General features: G+C 51.1%; 1 protein-coding gene across 1 annotated transcript; it reads right to left on the bottom strand.

Annotated features, from left to right (window-relative positions):
- Nucleotides 1-632: 632 nt before the first annotated feature.
- On the bottom strand, nt 633-7,757 carry TNFRSF13B (TNF receptor superfamily member 13B; the record flags this gene model as incomplete). Its single annotated transcript, XM_084640477.1, has 4 exons — nt 633-1,063; nt 5,258-5,476; nt 6,162-6,278; nt 7,619-7,757. 4 exons carry the CDS (start codon nt 7,755-7,757, stop codon nt 789-791), a joined length of 750 nt encoding a protein of 249 aa, XP_084496603.1. The 3' UTR covers nt 633-788.
- Nucleotides 7,758-12,546: the final 4,789 nt, after the last annotated feature.

Genomic DNA, 12,546 nt, shown 5'->3' with positions numbered 1-12,546 from the left:
GTTGTAGGATCCCCACCATTGGAGGCTTATAAGAAGAGTTTAGACAAATTCCTGACCAGGATGGCGTACATCTACTTGGTTCCTGCTTCAGTGGTGAGATGGAGCAGAGGACCTGTTGAGGTCCCTTCCAGTCCTACATTTCTGTGAATCTGAGAGTGAAGTGTCAAGATTCACAATATCTCTGGGGTTTATGAAATATGGGGATGAAGAACTTACTATTGGTGCTCTGGTGGATTAGGGCGAGCACTGACTAGCTGCAGTGGATCCAGTTTCTCTGCATCTGTCACCTCTATAAAAGACATGTCACTGACTCACTGTTGCTTGAGAATTGCTTGGTTTACAGGCAGAGTCCTCCAAAGAGGAGACTTGCACTCTGCAGTGCCGTGTCCCAGGTTGTGCATCAAACCCATTTACAAAGCCAGTAACAGCGATGCAGGTGCCAGCATGAAAAGGCCTGATTTAATTTTTGGTTCCACTGATGCTAGAGTCTTAGAAGAACCTGGAGAGGTCAGGTTAGAGGATGTGTGTGATGCTACATTGGAAAGGATGCAAGAGACTTTATGGTGAGTGCATAACAATCATGAGAATTTTATTTCCATAGTAGAAGAAAATAGTGACTGTCCACAGTCTGTTTCCATGGTGTGAAGGTAGCTTCTATCGTGACTGGCAGGCAAGGTACAGTTGTGTTTTACTGAAGATGGACAGCAAGGATCAAATGCAAGCAGCTTTATTCTGAGTGCAGGGAGTGTTACCTCTCTCCTTGATCACCACCACATTGCTCAATGAGTTCATGTCATCGGTGTCTTCTCTTGTGATGGAGAGCATATGATTTTGAAATGGCCATCCTCAGGGGCAGGGATAGCCCCAGCACTTCCTGTGCTGGATATCCCAGCCTGCAAGGCGGCAGCCCTTGCTCCAGGATGATAGAAGGAGCTGTGACATGCTTTGGTCTCCTGCATGGCAGGCCCTTGTTCAGGGAAGCAGAAGCCACAGGTTTCCACAGGCTCTGGTAGTCTGCTTCCAGTGGATCCGCCTCCAACGCTCCCCACTTCCACTAAGTGATCTGTAAAGACACAACCTGTATTAGAGCGAAGGTTCCCATGGGGCAGGTGCCACATCTTGTAGGAGGCTGGCTTATGTCTTCCTCCCCGTCCATGTGTGATCCTGGATGGAGAACCACCTCCTTCCTGACCACACAACAGCCCTGTGACTACGGCAACTGCTGAGGTGGAAGAGCAGCATTAGGAAAAGGCCACGTACTATTGACTTCTTTAAATGAGATTTAACAGCTAGGAGCAAGGAGAGCCAGTGCCATATGATGCTCTATAGAACACCAATGGATGGGAGAATTACAAGGCTCGTCTTAGGACTGGAGAGGACATCCATTCCTGCCCTGCCTGAGCCAAAGCCTGTTGCATGGTATGTGTCCTGTTGCCTTTGAACCAACTAAGGGCTGTGTAGCTGCATAGGTCTAACCCCAGCACCTTGACTTTGTGTAGAGATGTAGAACTCAAGGAAAGCCAGCTCTCTGCTGAGGGGGCTGAAACAAGTAGTATAGTCCCCAAATACAAGTGGGTGGCAGTGGTGATGGGAGTTATTACAATCCTACTATGAATAGAAATAACTTTGAGACTTAAAAAAAACCAAACCAGTTGTACTGCCCTTTGATTGGCCATTCCCGCTGCTGAGTGTGCAGCTTGAAAACTGCAGCGTTGTGAGAAACCGGACTAGATCCCAAAAGTGAAAGTGACTGGCCTCTACGTCCACTGTCCAAATGGAGTGAAACACAAAAAACCGCCCCACAGTTAAAAGATGTCTAAAAATGAGACAGGTAGAGCATTCCGTTTTCATCATCTAGGATCTTCTTAGGCCAAAGGGGAATAAGAGGAGTTGTTCTGAAAACACAATAAATCATTTCCAACCTGAGGGAGGCCCTTTAAAATCAATCCCCAGTGCCACAGTGTCCTCAGACAAATGCTGATAGGAACAGTTTTTTAAGTTACGTTTCTGCACTGAAAAGTGACTGTAAAAGTGACCCATTATGTTGCATGTTTGTCTGATTTTCCATATTGATGAGATGGAAGGGAGAGACCATCATCATAGGTTCTTCTCTGGCCCCCATCACTAGTGCATCTGAGGACATCAGAGTCTTTTTAAGGAATGTATCCTCACAACACCCCTGTGAGGCAGGGCAGAGCTGTTATCCCCATTGTACAGATGGACAACTGAGGCACAGAGAGAACAGGGCCCAGATTGTCTTAAGGCAGTGGTTTTCAAACGATGGGTCAGGACACCAAAGTGTGTCGTGACTCCATTTTAATGGGGTCGCCAGGGCTGGCCTAGACTTGCTGGGGCCTGGGCCCAAAGCTAAAGTCTGAGTCCCACCTCCTGGAGCCAAAGCCTGAGGGCTTCAGCCCTGGGCGGTGGGACTCACGTTACAGGCCACCTGTCTGGGGCTGAAGCCCTTGGGCTTCAACTTTGCACCCCACACACACACATGGGGAAGTGGGGCTCAGGCTTCCCCCCTTTCCCTCTTCCCCTGCTCGGGGAAGTGGGATTTGGGCTTTGGCCCCCCTGCCTGGGGCAGCAGGGCTCAAGTGGGCTCAGACTTCAGTCCCCCCTCCTGAGGTTGTGTAGTTCTGTTGTCAGAAGGGGGTCACGGTGCAAAGAAGTTTGAGAACTCCTGATCTAAGGTATTTAGAATCATAGAATATCAGGATTGGAAGGGACCTCAGGAGGTCATCTAGTCCAACCCCCTGCTCAAAGCAGGACCAATCCCCAATTTATGCCACAAATCCCTAAATGGCCCCCTCAGGGATTGAACTCACAACCCTGGGTTTAGCAGGCCAATGCTCAAACCACTGAGCTGACACCTAACTCACATTGCAATCAGTCAGAGTTAGGGCCCAGATCTGTAAATGTCAGCACTCATTATCGCAACACCTAGCTGATTTAAGAGCCTAAATCTCATTTTAAAAAGGAATTTAGGCACTGAGAGGTCTAAATCCCATTGGCTGTTGCTGAGCACAACACCTAAATAGCTTTAAAAAATCTGGGCCTAAGTGACTGGCCCAAGGTCACACAAGAAATCTGTGGCACAGCAGGGAATGGAACTGGGTCTCCTGAGTCCCATGCTAGCATGGATCCTAAATTACCATCAATCTGGTACCGGAGGAGAACTGTTTTCAATTCTCTTTTCCTTTCCTTGCCTTCAGGGGTGGCTCTTCCTAGTCTTTTTGTCTCTCTCGTTCAGCTGCTTACTCCCCAGGTCCGGGACCTGTTTTTCAAAGCAAGGGCCCAGCGGCCTGTAAACAAGCTGGCTCACTGCTCAGCCAAAGCTACATGCAAGTGTTTAGGGCCTGAGACTGCAGCTGCCCTGGGCCTCAATCTGCCTTTGAAGTCCCTGAGAATTCAGCCTGTGGAGTGGCTGGTCCAGCCAGCCCTTAATGAGCAAGTGGGAAGCCACTGTTAAATTAGCCCCAGGACAGCCAAATTGCCGCCCTGACCAAAGGCACACAGACCTGTGATCGTTATTAAAGGACAGTCAGTCCTGTTCCTTGATTGGCTGGCTGATTAATTAGAGACACTTATTCTTTACTACCTCTCCTTCCTGGAATTTCACCAGCTGCCTCCTAGCCCTTGCCAGCCTGAGGAGGGAGAGCCCAAGACTGCTAGTCAGTGGCTACACAGCTCTGCTCCTTTGAATGGCAATGCACAGCACAGCCTGGCAGTTGGGGTTCTAGTCCCACCTCTGCCATTGACTTAAAGCTCTCTGGATCTTGTTTCTCCAGCTGTAAAATGAACCTCAGATAAATGATATTTAATTAATTAATGTTCATGAAGTGCTTTGAGATCGTCAGATGCATGGTGCTTTAGAAGAGCAAAGCATTGTATTAGCTTGATTATTCCTAGACAGCAGGCTAAGCTTTAGATGCCAATTCTTGCTTTCATGCCTGCTGTTGTACAATTTTTAGCTGCAAGCAGCAAGCTGCTGTGGAACGAGAGGATTGCGTAAGGATTGTACGGCAGCTGCAGGCCTGGGGAGCCTGAAACAGTGACGGGCTAGGCTCACATGGTTCAGCTGACAAGCATTTCTGTGGCAGCTGTCCAAGGGGTGCCACAAACCACCTTGTTCCCATTCTGAAGAGTCTTCTCTTTACCTGGGGTTGCACTTTGGTAGCTGAACACTGGTGATGGGATCATGTCCTGTGCTAATGGCCTCTTTAATAAGCATTCAAAGGGCTCCAGAGAGTAGCTTGGATTAAACGCCCAAGATCTCAAAGCTTTTACCAAGGTGGGTACAGCAAGAACGGAGATGCAGAAAGTCTGCATCTTGGCTAAGATCATGCACCAAGCCACTGGCAGAACCAGGATTAGGCCTAGATCTCTATACCGACGTGGCCCGCAGAGCTGTAGTGTCCGAGCACCTCACAGCCATTAATAAATGTATCTGTATAACAGCCAGTCTGAGGTGGGTAAGTTTTACGGGTAGGGCTCTAGGACCTTGAGACTGGGACTTGCCTAAATTCACATAGGAACTCTGCGGCAGAGTCATGAGTTGAGAGACGGTTGCTGGTCTCTGTCCATTACTTTAACCACACGACCATCTTCCCTGATCTCTAGGCTCTTGGGTTCACGACTAATCCATTGGCCTGCTCTGCCAGCAAACATTCGTGAACGTAGTTCTGGGTGCAATTCGGTGGCCTGTGCTCAGCACGTCAGACTGATGATCAGAATGGTCCCTTCTGGCCTTCCCCTCTGTGAACAAAATCTTTTCAGAGGCTCACGAAGAGAAGCACTTAAGGGATGGATGAGAGAACTCAGCATTAGGCTTTCAGGACTGACCCATGCCCAGAAACACTCTCTGCTCCTGAAAAGCAGCACGCCCCCTTCAGTGGCCTGCCTGGTTTGCAACTGTGTGATGTACTGTGCCCTAGGAAGGACAGTGCTCTTCCCTGGGTACCCTCCTGCTCCTTTCCTCTAGGGTACGTGACCAAGAGCTCAGTCACTTCTTTCCTCCCTTTGGGGCATGGGGTAGCAGCCAGAGAGCACCAGTTTGTCCTATAACCATTCCCCTGGCCTGTAGCAGGTGTGGAACACTGTCCTCTTCCCAGCCAGAGAGACTGCGACAGCATGTTCTTTGCTGTCTGAATCTATCTCCCAGCTCAGGTGCGGTAGTGGGTGCTTCTAGCCATTCATGATCTCCCCCTTTGACTCTTTATTCCATAACCTCTTTTCTCCAGCAGCTGGTACTTACCTTTTGAGGAATCCTCTCTCTTGTGGCAGGTCCCAGGGGTGGGCTGGCAGGAGACCTCCGCCCCCCTCCTTTTGAAGTGGGTCCAGCCCACCAGCAAAGAGAAGATCACGGTGCAAAGGCAGAGTGCCAGCAGCAGGTAGACAACCAACCATTGGTCCTGATCACTGCCTAGCTTCTGCTCCAGAGCAGCCATCTGGGATGAGGTAGTTACTAGTTTATCTGAAAGTCAAACACAACCACATTCATGTAGTCCAGTGCAGGGCAGGAAGGGGTTCATTGCCCTGGGGATACAGCAGTCAGAAGAAGACCTTTACCTGCCTTGGAAGCATCCCCTTATCTGCAGGGGTGTCCCCTCCCATGGGGCAAGTGGAGCAGGCCTTGTCCTGTTCAGCTTCACCCCCTATCTACATAAGCACCTTGGCAAGGTTCTTCCTCCCTCCTTCCCCCCCTCCCCCCCAGCATGCAAGTCTCAGGAATATGGAGAAGTTCCCCACCCCAAGGCAGCACAGCGATGTGAGAAGCACCACGGCATGATAGATCCAGCAAACAATAGTGCAAATCAAAGAAACATACACAAAGGAAGAAAGGGAAACACACACTTCTTGGCAGGAGATGGAGAGCCAAGGGCAGATAGCATAGGCTAGAGGAAGAGCATGCCCCAATATTTCCTTCCCCACCTTCCTAGAGAAGCTAATACAGTCTAATCAAAGGCTCCTAAGAGGGCTTGGGGTTAGCTGATACCTGCCCAGAGCAAGGGAGAGAAGTTGCACCTACACGTCCTCCTACCTTGGCCCTCAGGTTTGAATGTGCCCAAAGCAAAGCTTGCATGAGCATGGAGCCTGGATCCCACCCTCCCTGAGAGCATTTGCCAGGGCGGTTTGTCAGGTGCATCCTGCAGCCTTACTCTCACAAAACTGGAGACACTGGCTTGGGTGCTGCCCACAGATGCCCGAGCAGTTGATGCATCTTCTCAAGAGCTCGTCGTAGTAGAAGCCGGCTTGCTTGCTGCATTCCATTGATGCTGGAGAGTGGAGGGGACAGAGAAATACATCCTGCTCAATATGTCACGAGAGGAGCTACTGCTGTGGGAGAGTCTAGATCTATGCCCTGGGGCCTGCTTACAGGGGCCGGGGTAGCCTTGTTATCAGAGCGGGCCCAGTGCTGCCAGTTTTGTCAGGAGTCTTGCAATATTTGGTGGTTTTCTTAAAGCCTGAGCATAGGGGGACAAGAATATCTAATAAAGTAAAGGCCTAGGCCTCATGGGGCAGAGAACAGACTGAAACTATGAGCCCAGGATGACCTCGGAGATTAAAAACCTGAAGGCAGAAGAAAAGTCTTCCAAAAGTTTTGTTTTTAGAGTCCTAGAGTTTAAGGCCAGAAGGGTCTACCACATCATCCCATATATCAGAGGGCACCAATCCCCTCCAGCACCTACACACTAAACCCCACACCAGAATTAGACCTAAGTATTACAGTCCTCAGCAACATAAACTCTTCAGTGCCACAGGCAGAGAATGGGAGGAGCTGAGGAGAGCCCCGTGTGCGACATCACTGTTTAGTTAATAACCAGGTGCTATCACCGGGTGCAGAATGGGAAATCTGCCCCGGAGGTGGCCCATCCAGATGCAGGTGCTGGTGAGCTCAGGGCCCCCTTCCCCCTCACTGGAACCTGTGGGCTGCTGATTATCATTCTAGTTTTAAGATGCAGATCTCACAGAGAGAGCCTCTTCCCTGCACGGAGGAGGGGTGAGCAGCTGCAGGGGTCTGCAATGAACTGGCCCTGAGAAGGGGAATCAGCTGGAGCTGTGGGAGAAAGAGCAGAGCTCCTACAAACTGGCTCCTGGTGCATGCTGGGACTGGCCCCAAGGAAGAGTGGCTGAGCCAGCCGTGCCATGGGGGCAGGGAAGAGGGGGTTGCATTTCCCCAACCATTCTGGCTTCAGATACTTGTATGACAACTACGCCGTTGAAGCCAATGCAGAGCTTTGACTGAGTTTTTTCCAAGTGCCAGTTAGAAGCTGGATTTCACTATCGCCCCCGTTGCTAGCTGCTCCTTCAGAACTGCCGTGCTTCCTACCAGGGATTAGCCCCCAGCCTCCCTGATTCCTACAGCGGGAAGGCACTGGCCCCAAGGGGTGGGGGCTGAGTTCCTCTGTGTTATCCAAAAGCCTTTACACCCAGCCCCTTGCAGTGTCGCTCTGGTAAACTCCTTCAGCCAAATCACTTCCCTGTTGCAGCCCAGTGGGATAATACAAACTTCTGAAGACAAATGCACCCACACGCCAAACGTGGTGCAGTACCAGCCACTTGTGCCCAGTATGCGTGCATGGCCGGCCGGCTAGCCAGCTCCCTAGGCACTCACCGCAGAAGGTAGTGCATCTCTCCACAATAGGCCGATTACATGCAACTCTGCAGGAGATGCATTGACACAGGAGATTGTCCCAGTACTGCTGCTCTGTGCAGTTGGTCATGGGCTTCCACCTTGGGCACATTGAAAGCATGTCTGCAAAACAGAAGGGGATGGGGGGAGATCTGGAGACACCCCAAACCTGGCAGCCTTGAGGGCTGGAGAGGAGCCACCTGGTTAATTAGCACGGAGCGTGCTTGAGCAGTGGACATATTCTCCTGCACGGGCCTTAGGGATGAACATGTGCCCGTCCCTTGCGTACCCTGAGCCGCCAGCCGGGCATTTGTCAAGGCTGCAAGACTGGACAAAAGGAGTATTCCTGGGGAGTTGTTCCAGAGTCGGATCAACTGAGGGCCTGGAGCTGCAACCACCCGTCCCCAGCCTTTGCTTATTCTTCCAAGGACAGTCCAGGCTGTGACCCTGGGGAGAACGTCCTGATTCCCATGGCAACCCCTTCCTATTCCCATCCTCCTCGGGATTTAGATGAGAAGGGCCCAGCATCACAAAAGTAGTTAGGTACCTAACTTCCATTTATTTCAGTGGCATGGTGCCAGGCCTCCCTTGCTCCACTTTGTGAGCTGCACATTCCATGTGTGTGTGTGAGCTGTATGTTCCCTGTGTTTGTGTGAGCAAGTTGCATGTTCTCTGTGTGTGTGTGTGAGAGAGAGAATGGCTTTTCGTCAGATATGATTGAACAAATGCAGTAAGGGCTAAGCTGTCAGAAGAAAAGGTCAGGCATGATGAAGATGTGAAATTTACAAATAGGAAGGGCTCGGCAGACAACCGTGTTCCAGTGAGACACAACCAGCCATGCACTTTTGTATCAACTGGGCCCCCATCAAGCTATTCTAATGCAGGAGGCCTTGGTCTGTGCTGCAAATGCAGCTGCTTCCAGGGAACCCAACAAAGGGCAGAACCAGGGCTGTGGATCTGACTAACGAGTTCCTAGCAGTGCTGCCAAACAGAACTGGGTTTTAATCACATCCAGGGTCAGCTAGCTGAGAAGTGGGGCCCTGGACCCAGCTGTATTTGCGGTATCGAGGAGGCCTAGATCAAAGTGTCTGCTTACCTGTAAAGAGAACAGACCTAAGGCTGAGGGCAAAGAGCTTGCTAGCATGCCCTGCGACTTCCGGGAGCTTCCCCTTCTAAGGTGCCTGAGGCCTGATTCTCCACACCATGTGCCTTGGGGTGCCCATTATATCAGAGCCAAGTGGATGTAAAATGCTCCCATTCTGACAGGGTGGAGTATTACCCCTGCTTTGCACGACTATAAATAACCACACAAGGTGAAAGGCAGTAGAGAATCTGACCAGATAGTCTGCAATAGCAAACACAGTTGTTCACATTCATGTCGGAAATTGTTTCTACTTAAATAGAGAATGGCCAAGGAGCTGCTATCCAGAGCTGGCTTGGGCTCAGGGGGCCTCTGGTCTCATCAGCTCTTCCGGCAAGAAGCTGCTACCCCAGAGCAGACGCTTGTGGTTTGAGGAGAATTCTGCCATCTTGAATGTGACAGTGACGAGGGCTGGACGGTGCCACGTGGGCCTGAGATTGCCCATGAACATGTGCTTGCGAGATCATGGCGGGGTCCAAACCAGAACCTAGGCCCCAACCGGAACATGAAGACAAAACCACCTGGGTAATTCCGGATGCTACGATCTGATCCCAAACCCCCTGGATATTTGGAAAGGGTTTGGTTCTGAGGTTGTGGGTTTGGCCCATAGCTGCTGTTCTATTGCCCGTCCTGGACAATCTCTTTGATCTTTTCTCACCCAGGCAGGTCTTCAGCAATAACAAAAGTGCGGCTTCTTGTCTGGCAGCACAGCTGGGGTTTTCAGTGTTGCAGCCACACAGCAGAGCTCAGCACCTCCTCCCTTCCTGGGCTGGGACTATGGCTTCCAGCATTCACAACACCCAGTGTGCAAACAGCTGCTCGTAACGCACAACTCTAGAAACCTGCTGAGTTCTTGTCGCCCAAGGGTGGCCTTTGACTGGGGATCTGCACCCCGGTAACGAACACCGTCTCTGGGGCCCTAATGCTCTGCCTTTCTCTAGTAGCCGAGCTGGGGGGTGGAACCCAGGACACCTGATTCCTCACCTCCTGCTCTATCATCCAGTCGGCAAGGGTCCAAATCTTTTCAAGCTCACTGGGTGCTAGGTACTCGATGGTTTGAAAAAGGCACGCACAGCACGTGGACCTTAGCACTGTTAGCAACCCCTCGCCGCAGGTACTGAGCCCGATCTAGCCTAGCCACGTGCAGCAGGGTAACACCGTCCTGCCCTCTCTTGAGGAAGAGACATTAAAGAGCAGAGCAGTGGCCCCAGTTTCATCTCCCCGCTGTGGACGAGCAGGGGCTACATTCCCCTCCCATCTCTTGTATGGACGCTCAGGCTGGGTGCACTCTCCCCCAGCCTCCCGAGGGAGCAGTAGGTGGGTTTTCAAAATGGCAGTGGTGTGTGCACGCAGGTAAATTAAAGGCTAACAAGCAAATGAGGCTGCCTTCCCCTCCTTGCAGGAGATCTTACCAGCCACGTACCTCCCCGGCCGCCCCATGGCACCAGACGCTGCTGTCCTCTGCCTACTCCAATCCCAGCCCACTCCCCTCACCAGCCCTTGCTGCCTAATAAAAGAGTGGGCAGGGTACTCACCCTCAGTCTCGTCTCAGGTCAAATCTAGTCTCCCCCAGCTCCTGCCATCTCACTGTGAGCTCCAGCCCCTGAGCCTGCTCATTACTCAAGAGGTTTATTATTAGAGTTAGATTTGATTAGAGCCTGGGCCGTGTGTTTCCTGGGGTTTCCCCCCACATTCTTTCTACGCAAATTAACCTGACATGCGAATGATTGAGTTGACTCCGGTGGGGCATCCCTGGGCCAGATGTGCAGCGGCCACAGAACCCCGGCAGGCTTGGTGCCGTGTTGTGGTGGCTGCGAAAACGCCAGGAAGAGAGCAGCTGTAGCAGCCACAACTTCGTCAATGGAATTCTGCTGCAAGACGCCTCCAGCACAGGGGCTTGGTGGTACCCCAGAGTCGCTAATTCATGGAAAACAGCTCAGCTGAACCTGCAGGGGACTTCTGTGGGAGGCACATCACACTACTATGGCATCTCTGTGGGTGTCTGTCTGTCCATGCTCTGCTCCCCCTAGGTCAGGAACCAAACATGCAAATAAGAGAAAACAAGGTTTTTTTTTTCCTTTAGGAGACTTTTTTTCCCCCAGGGATGGGTGAGAATAGGGGGGAGAGGTTTCTTCCCCCCACAGTACAAGAAAAAATGTCTCAGACTAAAATTACTGCAGAATAGTGCATCTTTAAAAGACAACAAAAGGGGGAAAGTCTTGCTACATAAAGCACACTTTGCAGCAGGTCTATGTAGTTGGTGGGGATCGGGTTGTATTCCAGTGAAGTGAATGGGTACGCTGAGGCCTTGTGAGTGCTGGGAATGTTTCTCTACAATCTCCTGTGTTTGCTACCTCTGGTCCAGCTCCACCCGCGGGCATCAGATTTTTCCAGTGCTCCATGCCCCCATTTGCAACCAGATTTTCAGCAGAGCTCAGCATCTACCAGGCCACTGAATTTGGAGCCTAAATGGGAGCTGAGCTTTTTCGACAATCTAGCCTGTGAAGCCAGGGTGGAAACAGCTGCCAGGGGAAGCCATTTGCAATGCACAAGAAGTTTTACTGGTCCTACAGAATTCAGGAATGATGCTACGTGCACCTGAGCACCAATTCCTGGCACATTAGTAATTCACAATTTCCCTCTGTGCAGACGCAAGGCACTCCCCTAACAAGCCCCGACTGTGGATGCTGAGTTCTGGTGAAAATCTGGCCCATAATGTAGACGAGGTGCCAGCCACCACCAACATGATAGCGGTTACAGAGCGTAATGCCAGAAATATAACATTGGCCATTGCCACCATCTGCCCACTAAACCCAGCAGCTGAAATTAGACCAAAGTATTTCAGCGAGCAGGAGACTAGATTATTATATGCCACCAGCAGAGAATAGGAGGGACCGAGGCCCCCACCATGTCAGGGAAATGATGAAGTGAGATATACCTAGCTAATCCCGGCAAGTGACCCACACAAAAAAAAACCCAAGTTCAAGACCAATATGAGCTGGGGGAAATTCCAGGCTGTCTCCACGTAGGGCAAACAGTTAGACCCTAAGTATGTGAGCAAGAACCAGCCAGCCAAGCAATTGAGACAGAGAGTCCTCAGGGCCACCTCAGAGCCCCAGCCCTCTCCACCCAAAGACCCATCTCCAGCCGTGGCTAGCCCTGATGCTGCAGAGGAAGAAGGTCAAACAAAACCAAACAGGATGGGGAGAATCCCTCCACCGTACTGTGAAAACTGTGTCATCTAACATAGAGAAGGGCTACGTGAAGGGGTATTTATGCTAGCTATGCCCTGTGTTGCTCACTCAACAGGGCATCCCACCTACATCCTACCAAGGGCTCAAGGCATGACCCAATCAATTTAGGCACCTCCACCCTTTCCCTTCCAAGGGCTCAGGGTGTAAGGCACCTATCCTTACCCACGGGGCTCACAAGAAACCTGGTCAATTTAAGTACATGCCCTGTCCCTCGGGGCTCAGGGCTCTATGGGTCTGCGGAACCTTTTCCTAGTGAAAGAGCCTTACACAGTTGTCCGCTAAACATCTATTAATTAGAAACACACACAGAATACGGATACCAAGTAAATCTCTTCTGCTCACCACTCCCAATATACAGACAAATTTCACCCAGTGGGCAGCGAGGGGTTCATTCATCTGGAGGTTTCCGGCACTGCCTCTGCACCTCACGGTAGGGCAGAGGGGTCAGAGTTCCAGCAGCTTGATGTTGCACTGCAGGACGGAAATGGTTCCCAAAGAGCATTGTTTTTCATTTA

Source organism: Lepidochelys olivacea (assembly GCF_965140295.1).
Source record: "Lepidochelys olivacea isolate rLepOli2 genome assembly, chromosome: 10".
Lineage (NCBI taxonomy): Eukaryota > Metazoa > Chordata > Testudines > Cheloniidae > Lepidochelys > Lepidochelys olivacea.
This window is presented reverse-complemented; position numbering and strand designations above follow the sequence as displayed.